Source organism: Panthera leo, chromosome A3 (assembly GCF_018350215.1).
Source record: "Panthera leo isolate Ple1 chromosome A3, P.leo_Ple1_pat1.1, whole genome shotgun sequence".
Taxonomy (NCBI): domain Eukaryota; kingdom Metazoa; phylum Chordata; class Mammalia; order Carnivora; family Felidae; genus Panthera; species Panthera leo.
Window position 1 is genome coordinate 74065741 of NC_056681.1, and position 17176 is coordinate 74082916.

General features: G+C 35.3%; 1 protein-coding gene across 3 annotated transcripts in view; it reads right to left on the reverse strand.

Annotated features, from left to right (window-relative positions):
* The window catches only part of PPP4R3B (protein phosphatase 4 regulatory subunit 3B), a 64645-nt gene that overhangs the window by 45838 nt on the left and 1631 nt on the right, over positions 1 to 17176 (reverse strand). For all 3 annotated transcript variants that reach the window (XM_042932310.1, XM_042932309.1, XM_042932311.1), the window contains exons 2-3: positions 17013 to 17068; positions 6744 to 6842 (exon numbers count right to left, since the gene is read on the reverse strand). In XM_042932310.1, the coding sequence (XP_042788244.1) occupies positions 6744 to 6842; positions 17013 to 17068 (155 nt within the window). The remainder of the gene's footprint in view (positions 1 to 6743; positions 6843 to 17012; positions 17069 to 17176) is intronic.

The following is a 17176-nucleotide window of genomic DNA, read 5'->3' on the forward strand; positions in this document are numbered from 1 at the left end:
ACTCTTCATAAATTTTTTCCTAATTCTTAACACAAGAGTGCAATTATCCTCTTTTCACCTCAAAACATCCAAATATCCTGAGATGAAAAAGCTCCACAAATTTCCAAATCTACCAAAGCAACATATGAAAAAAGATCTAAGGACTTATTAGAGAAAGTAGATATACTGATGCAAATAAGAGACTTTTTCTCCTACAGCATGAGCGTACTTCTTTTATTTCTGAGTTCTCAACAGAGGAGCTGGGCTTAGGGAGACTGACACGTAAATGTAGGAGAAAGTTTAAGTAACAAGGTCATAAGAGCAGTTCAGATAAAATGCCATGGAAATTCAGAGGAAGGGAAATTCCTTCCCACTCCTGGGAGTAAAGGGGGTGGTGAAGAGAGAATATAAGAAGAAATCATAAAAGCAGTGGCATTTGGACCTTCAAAGATGGGTAAGATTCAGATGGGGATAAAAGTATCCAAAGTACAAAGGGAATAGAGTCGGAGAGAGAGAAATGTGTGGTATGCATATGGCCAACAGCAAAACTGGAAATGAAGACTAAAGCCAGATTATGGAAAGTCAAGGGAAGTGAATGTGCAGTACTGTCCTTTAGAAAGTAAGGCATCAGTTGTATGGAATAAATTTGAGAATAAAGACAAATTAGGGTGTTATTCTGAAGTCTACATGAAGAACTGAATTTAGATAGTGATGTTGAGACAGATGAGGGACAGGTGTAAGAGAGGAAGAACCACAAATAACTCTATAGTTTTAAATCTGTCATTAAGAAGATTATGGCTCCTTTAACAAAAACTGGGAGCATGGAGAGGAATGGTTAATAAAAGGTCAGTTTTGTTAAGTTTGAGGTGTTTGAATACCCAGCTGGCAACTAAATCTGTGGGCCTACTACTCAGGAAAAATAGGACAGAAAACAGAAATTTGGTATTAGGGTAACTAAGGGTAACCATAGAAACAGAAGTAGAGCATGAGGTAGGGAAGGAAGAAGAATCAGATGTTACAAGGAAAGAATAAGAAGAAATCAGAGGAAGGGTGGCTGGCTGGCTCAGTCAGTGGAGTGTGCAACTCTTGATCTCAGGGTTGGGAGTTTGAGCCCCAAGTTGGGTGTAGAGATTACTTAAAAATAAAATCGTAGGAACAACAAAACAAAAACAAAAACAAAAAGAGGAAATAGGAGGATTCAACTTACACTGCAAATGAATAGTTTGCATATGTTTAAGAACAAAAGCAAAGCTACAGAAGCATTCACTAGGTTATAGTGTGTTTCTACATTATCTAGTATTATCCTTACAAGCTTCCTGGACTCTCTCCTAAATTTAACTCTCACTGACAGATTATATCAGACAGATCTGTCAATCCCACATACATCAAAGTATCTGTCTGGATATCAAGAGTGTTGCTCACTAAGCATTTCTGGTTTTCTCCTTTTTGTGGCACATGAGTTCTTTGCTTCCATGAAGTTGTATGTAGCTGTGTGATTTATTTTGGCCGATGAAATGTGAGCGAAGTGTCATGTGTAACTTCTGGGAAGACCTTCTAAAAGCCATTGTTCTGATTTGCTACCTGTCATTCTCACATTGCAATTAGCTTGAAAGTATCAAAATCAATTCTCTATCAGCCTGGGTCTCTGAGTGGCTCTGATAAGCACAGCCCCCTCTTATCCAACTCTAACCCTCATTCATCAAATAGCAGTAAGGAAAAACAAACTACTGTTGTGATAAGCCACTATTTTAGGATTTTGTTACTATAACACAATCTGGGGTTGCTCAGCTGGTTGGGTGTCTGACTTCTGGTTTTGGCTCAGGTCATGAGCTCACAGTTCGTGAGATCAAGCCCTACATCGGGCTCTGTGCTGAGCATGGAGCCTGCTTGAAATTCTCTCTTTCCCTCTCTCTCTGGTCCTCCTTTGCTCTTGCTCCTCATTCTGAGTAAATATTAAAACAAAAAACAAAAAAAAAAAAAAAGGAAAGAAAAGCTTTAAAAGAAAAACAAAACCCACAATCTAACCTTAACATTCTTAAAGTCAGTCAACTACTATGCTGAGTGGGTGCATAAAAAATTTACACTATCAGTAGGGTTCTCAACAAAAATGTTTTTTTCCACACTCCTATCCTACATCCTTACATTTGCTGCTTTAATTTTTTCCCCTTTTTAAGTGTCAAACACTATTACTTTCCCCTTTAAGTCTCAGAAGAGAGACTTTTCTCCTTTGAAAAAGAGATCACCAGTACTCAACATACACCCAACATCCTTCTTCTCCATCTTACAACTTATCTTCACTCATTTCCATCATCTCTTTCAAAGAAAATGTCCCTATCCTACCATTTTCTGAGGTTAAAACTTCCATATGCACTTTTGATTTTATGTTTTCTGAAAGATACACACACACACACACACACACACACACACACACACACACACACACACAGAAATTATCTTTGCTCTTCTTGTAATTTATTGCTCTCTGAGCCGTCACACTTTTCAGAGAGGAGTTCTACTTTCTCATTATAAGGTGTTAAAAAATAACTGTGTAATGTTTTTGTTGAAATTGTTTTTTCAAAGGTTAGCAATGATCTCTCAGAACTGAAGAGTAAAATATATAGTTCTGTGGAACACCATGCAGTAATGACGAGCAATAAACTAACTGTATATTCAGCAACATGCATAGATTTAAAAAGTACAGTTTAAAAACTCAGTTGTTTAGCAAAAAATTAAACTTCTTGGACCAGGAGAGTGGCCAAATCTAATGCCCCTTCCAAAGGCGTTTGGCAGAAGTTTCCAAAGGCAGAAAAGTGTGAGTAAAAATCACTAGCAAATGGGTAGAAGAAATAGTAACTAAGGGCAAAGGAATGAATAAATGGGTAAAGCAACAAGAAGCATCCAATATTAATACTAGTGCCTCAAGAAAGGATCAGAGCAAGAAATGATATTCTCTTAGCTCAATTTTATCAGATGCCTGGAAGGGTAAAAACCATATGTTTGCCAAGATCACCTATTCTTGGGACTTGACAAAGTTGAATGGAGGCCTGTAATTAAACCTGATGAGTTACACCACTCTGGGAGACATTTTGTCATATAATATAATGATACACTGAAACAATTGTTAGTGACCAATTGTACAGTCTGGCTAGTAACGTGCCAGACTTGTATTTTTCAGATACATCTACTACCATACCACAATATGGTGTAATACTAGCATTGTTGATCCAACTACCCTATGTACATAAGCCTCATGGTAAAATTAGTATTGATGATCAAATGTATTGGGAGACTGAGTTAAAGGCTGCTCAACATGAATGCTGATAGAAAATGACTGGCAGGAGGAAGAAATGGATTTTGTAAACCACCAGTTAATTTCTATGTGAAACACTCCTGTACAAGTATATCATAAGGTACAAATTACAGATCAAGGAGGAAAATGAGTAATCAAATCAGTATAAAAATATAAAAGGTAAATCATGGCTTTATCAGACAAATTAGTTGTTTCTTAAATCCAGCTCTACTCCAGGACTGCTCCTCCAAATACTAGGCATATTCATACTGATAGTTGCTCTGTCATATAAATGCTATACTAAATACAGACATTTAGAGAAATATGATCATTTTGTTGAGAGAGTCTTGGCAATGGACCAAGGGGTGTCCTTTGCAATCAAGGATTAGTCTTGCCTAAAGGGATCTGGCCCTTGCCTAGCTCCTAAGAGGTAATCTCTAAGCACTCTGAATATCCTGTTTGATGTGTACCTGGGAGGCTTGGGCTATGCCAGATATGCCCTGTGTGGGTAACTAGGTGGTTTATAGTGGAAGTCTTGGGCCACATAGTATCAGCTCAACCTCTGGAGGTGCTGGAAACTAAAGTCTGCCACAGGGCAGTCAGCCTGCTTATAGGAATAACACCCAATAAAAATGCTGGACACAAAGGTTTAGGTAAGCTGTTCAGGTCAGCGATACTATGTGCAGGTTGCCACACATCAGTGCAGGGAGAAGAAAGTGCTGTCTGCCTAAGTATCCTAAAAAAGAAAACTGGAAGTTCATGCCTAGACCCCGCCCTATGTGCCTTTTCCTACTGGTAATTTTAATCTGTATCACTTTGTTGTAATAAACTGTAATGATGAATGTAACAGCTGTGTGGAGTTCTGTGAGTCTTTCTAGTGAATTAGTGAACCTGCCTGGTCGAGAGACCTCCTGAACTGCATGAGTGAAAACAGTAAGAAATAAATTTCAGCAAAAATTTCTAGGACAAATGTACAAAGTCTTTAAGAATACACATATATCCAGAAACATATATTATACAGTACATTCTGAGGTGAGGGGAGGGGAGAAATGGAGTAGGCATAACCTAATGTGATGATCACTGGTAAATACTATCTACCACACAAATTTATGTTCTAGAAGAAATGTAATTCAACATTCTAGTTCTAAAGAAGATGTTTACCTTCTATTTTATTCACTTATTCTTTAAATATGTATGGAGTACACACATAACATGTGCCAGGTGCCATGCTGGTATACTGGAGGAGGGAGAATACAAAATACCACTTTTCAGGAATTTATAGTAAAAAGGTTAGTTTTTATATACTATTAATATTCTGAACGGTGTTATAAATGTTATAGAAAAGTAATCTTGTCCTTTTATTTTGAAAGTTTAATATCCTTTGTTATGCTTTCATTATTTTTATGGATCAGTTTTTTCCTCCATTTTTGTGGATGAGTGCTTGCAGGATTCAAATTTATTGAATCTAGAACAGAGCAGCAAATATTAGTGGACTGCATATGTCTAAGTCTGCAATAGAGGTCATTTTTAGGTCTTACATTTCACTTCAAAGAAAACTTTGCAAACATAAAATTCAATCTCAATCTATGGAGCGCACACAAGAAAAAAAAGGTAAATATTAGGACCTTCTCATCATCACCATCTGTAGGTTTAAAAATGGGAAACCATGACAGCAAAATAGTAGCAAACCAATCTGGATTATATTCTTATGTATATTTTACAAATTAAAGCAAAAATCATATTTAGCAGTGTTTTCCTCTATTCATCAATGGAAGTTCTATTTAAAACCATATACTAATAATGCTCCCGTAATACATGATACACACATAGTAAAATATGAGGTGGAAAGAAACAAACCCTCTAATTCCAGTTTAGCTTTGTGACCCAGAGCCATCCGTCAAATAAGCTTTATATGGAATGGGAAGATTCACATTATACTTTCTTGGGCTACTTTATTGCACTGTGTGGCACTGTTCCTAGGAGGACTAAGGAAAAAAATGACTGTGGTCAGATGCATAAAGTAACTTAAGAACCTTCAGGGATCAGAATCACTAGAATGAAAAGCTGATAGAAGTGAAAATGACAATAGATAAAAAACACTGTAAGAGAGTATTATGCTAGGCAACCACTAAAACACAGTGATTCCATTTACAGAATAGTAGTTAAAATTAATGTTATGATTAACTTAAAATTCCAGTTACCAGATATTAGAGACTAGTTTGCTTAAGGAGACATAATTACTAAATGTAATGTGGTATCTTGAATGGGATCTTGGAAGAGAAAACAGAAATCTGAATACAGTATGGCCTTTAGCTAATAAATGTATGACTAATAATAATGAATAATAATGTATGAATATTTGCTCATTAATTGTGACTACTGTATCCTAGTATAAGAGACTATTAATAGGAGAAAGTGTGCGAGAAGGTGTTAGGGAGGGGAGTACATAGAAACTCTGTATTTTCTACTCATATTTTCTGCAAATATGAAACTTCTAAAATAAAAACTTAATTAAAATAAGCTCCAGTTACCTGAGAGTTATCACCTCTTATATTCTGCTATACTGTAAGCTCTTTAAGAACTGAAGTCATGAACACTTTTGTTGCCTTCTTCAATTTTTAAAAAATACTTTTAATCTTTATTTATTTTTGAGAGAGAGAGAGAGAGAGTGCGGGGGGTGGGGGGGGGGGGGAGGGAGGGCAGAAAGAAGGAGAAACAGAATCTGAAGCATGCTCCAGGCTCTGAAGTATCATCAGCACAGTCCAACGCGGGGCTCCAAACCACAGACCAGGAGATCATGACCTGAGCCACCTAGGCGCCCCCCTTTTTTTTTTTTTTTACATTTTTAAAGTAAATTTCATGCCCAGCAGGAAGCCCAACTCAGGGCTTAACTCACAACGCTGAGAACAAGAGTTGAATGCTTAACCAACTGAACTATCCAGGCACCCCAGAAGATATGAGCACTTTTGATGATTAGTGTCTGGCACACAGTATTCATAAACATTAGGCAAACAGGTGACCAAAGATTAAGGAAAAACCTCAAGGATTTAGAGCATAATTAATCTTTTTTTTGTTTTTTAAAATATCCTGACCTTTTATTATGAATATATACTATAAAAATCTAAAGTGGTAAAACATTCTCTCTCCACATTTTTTAAAGTTTATTTATTTATTTTAAGAAACAGAGAGAGAGGGATAGTGCGAAAGGGGGGAAGGCAGAGAGAGAGGCAGAGACAGAATCCTAAGTAGGCTTTTTGCTCTGTCAGCGCAGAGCCCAACATGGGGCTCAATCTCACAAACCATGAGATCATGACCCAAGCCTAAATCAAGAGTTGGAGGCTTACCAACTGAGCCACCCAGGCGCCTCCCTCCACATTCTAATATATATCTTCAGGTAACAAGAAAAAAAAAATAAAAAATGCACACTTAAGTTAAACATTATTAAAAAACAACAACAACAACAAAAAAACCTTACCTGACAGATTTTTTCCCAAATCTCATCGCAGCCAGCTTTTTCCTGAAAACTTAGAGCCAGATCATAGTTCTCAGCCTCTGACCAAACAATTAATGTATCCTGTTTAAAAACAAAGATTTCTACATCACCATACTAGAAAAGCTAGAAAAGAAATAACTACGAAGTATAAACAGAAATCAAGAGGACAGGAAACAGTACAGCGATGACAAATGCTCTCTGATAAGTGCAAATAATGCATACTCAATTGACATCATGTAACTGTATTTTGTTATCCTTTGAAACTTTAGTAATACACTGGCAATGGAATAGCTTTGGTACTAAAATGATATTGAGCAATTTTCTAAAACAAAAAATATTAAAACGGGTTAGCCATCTGGTTCATGTACTAAGATCATGTTTAACAGAAAGTCTAGCCATTTTTGGCCAAACTGTAATGTAGACACTCTAATCATCTACATCTTTGGTTTCTAGAAAGTCAGCTATTTCACCCACTAACCACCTACCACCTACAACTTTATCTTTTCCTTTAACCTGGTTGTCAACTGGTTGCAAGCAGACTGACTAATAGCTGAGAACAATTTAGTTTAACCCTTTCTACTTTTGCCCCCCTCTCCTGAATCTGGAAAAGCCTTCAGGATATGAAGGAATTCAAAACAATGATGAAATGAAGATACTCTAAGTCCTACCAATAAGTTGTTTCTTATTGTTAATAAGTCTAGCACCTATTTCAGCAGCTTAGGTTGTAAAAAAATTAAGAACCCCAGGGTTAGATGTTTTTCTACAAATGTTCTTAATTGTATACTTACCAAAAAGTTAATTACACTTTTTGGAAAAAGCTGTCAACCCCTTTATTAAAACTAAAGTTTGGGTTTAAATTAAAACATGGACAAATTTAAACACAAAAATCGTAACGCAACACTGAAATGAAATGCCAATTTTTAAAAGATATATAATAATTGAATATGGCTAAAACTTTGATTTTTAGAAAATACACACTTGAAAACATACATGAGTTTATATCCCAATTGTCAAGTATATAATGTACAAAAATACCTTATAATTAAGAATTATTCACCTAATACTTCTGATTATGATGTGATATGAAAAAAATGTAAAACTCAAAGTAAGCTGCAGATTTACAAAGTCTTCAGAATGAAAACACTTCAATATTTTGATAGCTCTAATCTGTAAGTGAAAATATCCTTCAACTAACCCAGGCCTTAGGTTTTTTGTTGTGTGATCAGGTAAGAAGAACAGCTGGAAAGCTGTGTTCTTGCTTCTGCCTAGCTATACTTCCTGGAAGTCAAATTTGCCACCAGGTATTCTAAAATTTCATCATGTGACTCCTTTCATGTAAAAACCTTCTGTGGCTCCCACCATATACAAAAGAGGTTTTGAAATATTTTAAAAAATCCAGCAGAACTCTTTTTACAAACAAAATTTTACTAAGAATCTTTATTTAGAAAAAGATAAAGACAGAGCTCCTCTGGTTAAAGCACTAGGACACACATTCAGGCTCCATGTACTTTCCTCAACCCAAGTCAACTTCTTAGAGCTCTCCTCAAAACAGCTTCATGAACAATGATCTCCAAAACTTTTTTGTGTCTCTCAAATTACTTAACCATTATATTCAGATATACAGTATTAGCAAACCAATACTTTACAAAATATACAGTAAAACAGAAATAAAAAGCCTTAAATAAAGATAAAATAAGCAGTATTTTTAAATGTTTGAACGGTTATGGTTCCATACCCTTATTAGTTAACATTTTAAGACCCAGTATGTACCTAGAGCACAGTAAACCCACAAATGACAATAGATACAAGCTCCTATTTAATGTCACCCTTTTAATAATTCTGAATTTTGGGGGAGGGGCGACTTCTTGTGAGATCTATTTACCACTGTTTCTGCATTGTCACCCGGCTCACAGATTAAACTAAGAGTATAAATGTTAGCTTTACCATTACCATGTTAATTTGCACTTTTATCACTTTTTCAACCCTTTTTACGACATGTGTTCATTTTGTTAGGGTTACACGTCAGTTTAAATTCGTAAATAAAAACATCTGTGCATACCGGCTACTATAATTCACAGTAGTTACGGGGCACTTTTCATGGAAGTGTTACCCTTAAAAGGTATCTCTACATATATTTTTTACTTCTGACCACTTATCAAATATAGGCAAAACTTAGTTTCTTTTTTTGATTAAAATATATAAACAGGTTTCTTCTTAAATTTCCAAACTTTATAATGTACATTCATTTTGGAGATCACTAGTACAACAGGATAAAATCCAAAATCCTTTATCCAGGTATCTAAGGCCCTTTCCAATTTGGTTTCAATCTATCTTCTGAAAGAAAGTCTAGGTAAGCAATGAAGTCTGATTTAAGGTAATTAATTGAGTCCCCTTCTTCACCATCATTTTCTTGTTTGTTTCTTCCCCAAGCCAGGCAAAACCCAGAAACTAAATGGGATTTATATTCAGAATCCTTTTTCAATGTAAAGAGGACTGACATTGAGAGATGGTTAAAAATTCAGACTCCCATGCTTCTCCCTTGGGAACAGGTCTGGGTGAATCCCAAGAATCCCTATTTTGAAGAAGGGCCTCAGGTTATTCTTTTGATAAGTCAAATTTGAAAACATCACCTAAGCGCCTAAGTGTATCTCTGGTTGGCTGACAGAAGATGGGAAACTGCTATCACAGCAGGAACCTTCTAGCTGTATGAAATCTACTCAAAGTGAGTAGCAAATCCCATCCTTCCTTCTTCCCCTCCCAGAACCCTACTATCTCAGTCAAAAAATAACCGTAAGAAGTACTTCTTAGAACTGCTTGTTTTGAGTATCACAGTAAAAGCTCTTAGGTGAGAGAGCACAAGGCTGGCACGAGACTAGTTAAAATAAAATACAAAATGTTAAATGGCAGAGTTTTCCACATATCCAAAAAGTCTCCCACATCCAAAAAGTCATGTTCAATTTTTGTAATAACGTCTGTTTTCAACCGCTGTGCTCTTTGTGTTCTAGGTTTTGCTCATTTGTGTGTAGCACACATATCTTTGGGACATTATTAATGCCTGTTTAAACCAAGAGAAGCTTAGAGTTTTCCTCTACCAACGAAACATTTAGTCACCACTATGTCCCTATGGAAATCAGATTTAAAATGAGCCTTCAGGGAGAACAGAAAAAGTCGGTTATACTTGGTTTGGTCCTTTAAAAAAATAAGAAAGGTGATTATGTCTAAGCCAAGACGGAAATAAGACATGAGCTAGAAAAGCTTGACAATTTAGCATTTACTGAATCAGATTTTCACAATGTTGTTTTATGAGAAATGCTCATTTTCAATCTTAAATATTAAAAACACATTCTTGAGGTGAATATTAAGCCAAAATTTCTCAATAATCCAAGGCCTAAATGACACTTTAGAATTCTAAAACTTGGTGCTTAACATCTTTTCTAGGGAAAGGGTTATCAGTTTTTACATTATATTCACAAAGGCATTTGTGACACATTTAAAACAGTCTAACAAACCAATGGATTATTGGTTTGTTTTCCTCCCCAGTACATTAACATGAATAAACTCTGCTCATGAAATATTTGAGATCCTATTGCTTGTCAGACTAACCCTATCTTTGTCCCAACAGCTATGACAAAATTCAATATACACAGAGCTGAAGTTTTTCTTTTTCAACGTTTTTTTTTTTTTTTTTTTTTTTATTTATTTTTGGGACAGAGAGAGACAGAGCATGAACAGGGGAGGGGCAGAGAGAGAGGGAGACACAGAATTGGAAACAGGCTCCAGGCTCCGAGCCATCAGCCCAGAGCCTGACGCGGGGCTCGAACTCACAGACCGCGAGATCGTGACCTGGCTGAAGTCGGACGCTTAACCGACTGCGCCACCCAGGCGCCCCATAGAGCTGAAGTTTTTCAAAAGGAACGTTATTTTTTAAGAAAAAGGAGAATAGAAATACCAGATTTGGAGAATTCAATTTGCAGATTTAAAATCAATTTAGAAGTCTGAAAATGAGTGAGATTAACCAGACATATAGTGCAACATAACATCTAGCTCTCTAGTAGTTCCTAACAGTAGTTGACCCTAACTTGTTCTGAGATGGATTTTTAAACTATACTATCGTATATATAACATATAGTCCAAGGTACACATGATGACGCTGCTAAAAAACAGTACTAAAATCTTCCTAAAATCTGTGATATATTTGGATATAATGGGAATAACCCCAGACTAGAATTAGGACCTGGGCATCACTCACAGTTTCACTGTCCGCTATTTCTGTGACTTTCAGCAAAGTATTTAACCCCTTTGATTCTTCTTTCCTCATTGGAAAAGAGGATTATGATGAGATTATTATGACTATAGGTCTTTCATTGAGCTTATGTGTGAGATACTATGCTAAAGCATTTTTTATACATTAATTCACAACTATTACATGATGTAGGTAGTACCTCCATTTAAAAGATAAGATTCAGAGAAAATCTGCTCAAAATTATAATGAAATAAATACCTTATTCATGTCCTTGATACTATGCCCCATAAAAAACGTGAACAATTCTAAAAGAACACAAAGTTCTTAACAACTTGCTTCCCAACCTTTTGCCCTGCAGCATTATATTTATGTAGGTTACCTGTCCGAACCTCTATATAAAATCCCTCTCCATCTGATTTCCAAGGATTCCTTAGTCTCGTTCCAAACCACCACCACCTAGAATATACCTGTACTCATGACTGCCCAATCTTTCCAACATAGTAATTCATGTCCTCCACTTGTGCTCCTGATCTATAGCCAGAGTGGGCTCTATTCATTACACATTCATGCTATTATCTTAACTCAGCATTCAATATTATAGAAATATCCCTTACATTATATACTATACTCCTTACCTTAGTCTATTCCCCACAGTGCCTCTCAGGTAAAACCCCAAATCCCTAATTTTACTGGTTTATTTTGCCAACTAAGAGATACATTGTGACAATTTTCACCTCTACATTTAAAAAAACCTTTTTTTAATGTTTTTTCATTTTTGAAAGAGACACAGTTCAAGCAGGGGTGGGGCAGAGAGGAGGAGGACACAGAATCTGAAGCAGGCGCCAGGAGCTGAGCTGTCAGCACAGAGTCCAACGCGGGGCTCAAACTCACGGACCGTGAGATCATGACCTGAGCCAAAGTTGGACGCTTAACTGAGTCACCCAGGCGCCCCTCACCTCTAACTTTAAAAAAAATTTTTAATGTTTATTTTTGAGAGAGAGAGAAAGAGAGTGTGAGTGAAAGGGCAGAAAGAGAGGGAGATACAGGGTCTGAAGCAGGCTCCAGGCTCTTAGAACTGTCAGCAGAGAGCCTGATGTGGGGTTCAAACCCACTAACTGAGATCATGACCTGAGCCGAAGCTGGATGCTTAACCAACTGAGCCACCCAGGGACCTATCACCTCTACCTTTAGCACAGATGTTCTTCTAACTACAACCTAGAAATAGTCTCAATCTTTCACTTGCAGGATATGAACAGCCATTCATTGACTCTCCTTTTGTTACCAAAATTCTATTCTCCCTTGGTTTCAAGACAACACATTTTTCTGATTTTCTACTCTTCCAATTGCGTATTCTTCCTCTTAACTAGATCTTCTTCCTAATTACCAAACACCTAACCCAGCAGCATACCCTGTCAATTCTATCTTCAATATGTATCTCAAACCCATCCACCTCTTTCTATGTCCACTGACATTACTCTAACCTGATTCAACATTATCTCTTGCTTGAATTATATTGTAATCTCTCAACTACTCTCCCAGTTATTGCACCTCTTCAATTCCACACATTTTTGCTTTAGTTTGGATCATGTCACTGCTCTGCTGCAAATTTTCAAAAACTTTCAAATGCACTTTAAAAATCTAAACCAGTTAGTTACAAACCCATAAGCAGCACTCAACCAAGTATTATTGGATGAATGAATAAATGTGGACAATTCAACAAGGCTTGGTCTTATGCTTTATTCTTTTCTCGATTTCTATCTACTCCCTTGAAAGAGGTCCCCTCTTACAGCTAAAAGTAGCAATGATTCTCAAATTAGAATCTTTCATACCAACTCTTACTGTCTCTAGTTCAGTCGTTCATTTTAAGACATTTACAATTATCTTTTTTAAAAAAAAAATTTTTTTTTTAACGTTTATTTATTTTTGAGACAGAGAGAGACAAAGCATGAACGGGGGAGGGTCAGAGAGAGGGAGACACAGAATCTGAAACAGGCTCCAGGCTCTGAGCTGTCAGCACAGAGCCCGACGCGGGGCTTGAACTCACGGACCGCAAGATCATGACCTGAGCCGAAGTCGGCCGCTTAACCAACTGAGCCACCCAGGCGCCCCTACAATTATCTCATCATCATTTCAAAGCCTAAGTCGGGGGGAGAGAAGGTATAAAACAGTATATAGTATGCTACCAATTATGCCAGTAAAGGGGAAAATATATATGTGATTGCATGCCTACTCATTCACACATGCGTAAGACCTCTAGGAAGATATGCAAGAAACTGGTAATACTGGTGGCCTCTAGCAACGGAAAGCATATGGATGGAGTCCAGGGTGGGAGAGACTTCACCAAATACTTTCTGAATTTTTAACGATGTGACTGTATTATCTACCCAAAATAGTTTTTTGTTTTTGTTTTTTTTTTAAATAAACAAGCCAATAACCAAATCATTAATGTAAACCTTTCTTCTCAACTTCTCAGTTCCTGGAGAGAACCATCATTTTCCTGGCCCCAAGACTCTAAACACTTCTAGTGACCCTTGATTCCTTCTCTTTCATATTTAATCATTCACCAAATCTTCCAGCACTTTCTTGGAAATACTAGAGCTCTTTTTCTTCTTTCTAATTCCATTTACTATACTGCAACAGACTTTAATTTTTTCTGCATCTGAATTATAGTAAATAGTCTTGCTACTCCAAAGCTGTTTCCCTTTCCACCCCCAATTCATTATCCACGACACTGCCACACTTGCTTCCCAAACACGGTATCACTTTCATCATGTTAAACCCCCTCCTCAAGAATCTATAATAGCTCCTGTTTAGCTAAACAAATGTAAAAATAAGAAACCTCTGTTGCAAAGAGGCTTAATAACTTTTGTGTCAGGTGTACCATTTCCTTCAGCAGACAGGACCAGGGAGAGTGAAATTTTTCCTAATGATTCTAACTCAAATCTTCCTTCTTTAATTTTCTACTGCCCGAGTCTGTGGAATAAATTGTTTTTATAAATTTTGTGTTGGCATATACATGCTGTATAATCTCAGTCAAGAAACTTGACCTTTCTGGGCCTTAACTGCCTTATCTGTGGAATGCTTTCATGGGCTTTCAATAAGGACTAGATTAAAACCATTTATCAGTTGTTTTATTATCATAAGGTAAATGTTTCACCTGTTATTATCTTGTCTCCCAAAAAACCCATGGGGACTTCCTTACACTTCTTTCCTAAACCCAATTAACACCCAATGGTATTACATATAAAAGGGTACACATCCCTATGACTCTGCTTTTGATTTAGTCAACATCAGTAGGGCTGATTCTAAATAACTTAAAGTTTTCATATGTATCATCAGGCACTTTATTTCATGTTCTACTGCCTACAGTAATCAAGAAAGTGTTGTGAATCAATGATGACCTATTGATATGGGGTCATTTCACATTCAACTCAACTCATTCTAACTTATTTTGAGCCCATAAATCAGAACTTGGCTCATTTTATAACTGTGTAATGTTAAAAAAAGAATGTTAAATAATTTTCTTTGAATTTATCCAATGCATTCTGTAGCAATACGTCCTATAAACTATGAGCATGTCATTCACTCTAGTCTTTTTAAAATTAAAAACCCACTACTGATCAATATATTTCATATAAATTTTGGAAATGAATACTTTTCTGGGCCAATTTATTGAATAACTTAAATGATGACATTAAAAAATATAATTCTAATGAACACAGAAAAACATCTATGTGTTTGGAAAGCTCAATTTGTATAATCTGGCAAAAAGTACAAAATGAACAATGTTTTGGTGAAAAAATGAAAAACTGTTATGTACAACAAAGTTTAAAACAATCCCTAAATTGCTCATTGATTCTATTAGAAAAGTGTACTCAATTTAAACAAAAATAAAGAAAATAAAACAAGTGACCCTATTTACACATTTTTCAATTTTAGATACAGAGCTTTTCCATATTACTGTCAGTGCCAGTGTTCTCTTATACTTTAATGTTCTTTAGTAAAAGTAATTCATTTAGAAAAAGGTTCTTAAAAATCCTAACGTTATATATTTAAACATGATGAATTATGGAAAACATTTTCCCAACAGCATGAATTTTTTAAAATAAGTACATTTTTCTCCAATACTTTAGCTTTCTAGGAGAGTAATATTACAAAGAAAGATATGTTTTAAAGTTTCTAATGAACCATCATGTATTTCTGGACTAATGTTGGAGGACTATTTTATACACAAACCACTATCACATGTGATCTTTTCAACAGCAACAGTTAAAGAATCTTATACACAATCTGAAAAGAATCCACATTATAATTAATTTGTAGGGAGTCACATTAAAAACATAGTTCCTCAATATTTTACATTCATACAGATAGGAGGGAAAAAGATTGCAAATTGGAATTTCTTTGCCCACAGGCAAAGCAGCAAAAAAAAAAAAAAAAAAAAGTACAAAACAAAAAAGGTAACTATCTGGTAAAATTCAGTGCAAAGACAATCATCTGCTTGGTTGACTTAGAAATTAAATTTACTTAAGTATCCAAGTTGTAGGAAACATTTTCAAGTGTTCAATACAGGACAAATGTTTGGTTCTCCATCACAAAGACACATAATATTTTCTAAGCAATAAGAAAAAAACATTAATATTGAAAAATTAAGTATTTCAAAGAAGTGGTTAAGAATATATTGCACATGCAAAACAACAGTTTAACAGTAAGATTTTTACTAATAATGAGCTGTGCAACAGACATGTTGTCACTCCTCCAACTGCGAATTGTTTATTTCTGGGCATCCAAATTTTCACTGACCTTGAAGAAAGTAGGTATTGATGGTGTGAATATAATCCTAAAGTTACTTATCTTTTCCTAGAAAACTCTGCCACATTCATTTTACACACCACACCCACCTAGAAATAATCTAAATGTCTAATATTGAATACTACACAGTTAAAAAAAAAAAAAAAACAAAACCCGAAAAACTAGATCTACATTGTTAATATCAACAAATCTTCAAATTAACTGTTGAATGAAAAATGAAAATCCAGAGTACATGTAAGAGTATGAGATCAACTGTATAAAGTTTTAAAACACATAAAAGACTACATATTATTTATGAGTACATATGCAGAAAAGGTATATAAGCATGTACAGAAATAATACATCAATTTCAGAACAATGGTTACCTACAGGTAGGAAGGAGAATGGATAGAATGAGATGGGGGTACAAAGGGGACTTTAACTCTATCCACAATGTTGAACATTACAAAGATTTGAAACAAATATGGTATAATGTTAACACTTTAAATTTGGTGGTTATACGGACACACATTATATTTTCTGTACTTTTCAGTTTTGAAATATATAATAATAAAAATGCAAATATTCACAAAAGAAAAGGTTCAAGCACTGCTGCCATTCCAGATTAAATACCTGGGCACACTAAAAAAAAAACACAGGTTTTTCTCTTCCCAATAAGACAATAAATATTAATAGAAAACATTACATGACTGGCAATGTACACTTTTATAAAGTATCACACCACTGCTTATATTAAAAATATAGAATTAAAGAACAGGATTTAAATGCTTCTACTTCAAAAACTCTACTTTTGCTGCAGTCAAACGATCAAATTTCACACCACAAACAGGTTTTCCTCGCTTTAAAGAGTGTCCCTTTGAATTTTCTTATATGCCATTTTCTTTAAATGTGATTGAGAATAAAAAGGCTTAGTGTACAGGGTATAAAAGATACCTGGCTATCTGTAGTTAAATAAGACTAATGAATACACTATATTCTAACATAAACTAACACTGGCTCAATTCAAAGGTAATAAATTACTGCCAGTACAAAAACTTTCACTTTTGTTTCAAACTTTTGACCTACCAGGGAAATACAGTGTGTAACTCTGTTTACCAAACATGTTTTATCTTATCAGGAAAATTTTCCCATCTTTGTAACATTAATACTTTCTTGATCACAGATGAAGTCTTTCAAATTAAAGATAAACTACTTGCCTGTTGTTTTTGATATGCAGTGTTTGGATTTATCTTTGATTCCAAGAGTAGTGATCCTGAAAGATAAAAAATAATATTTATAAGTTTCAATTTACAAAACCTGATTAAAGTATCAGAATATAAATTAAAAAAAAAACAAAACAAAAAACACTTCTGTTCTCTTC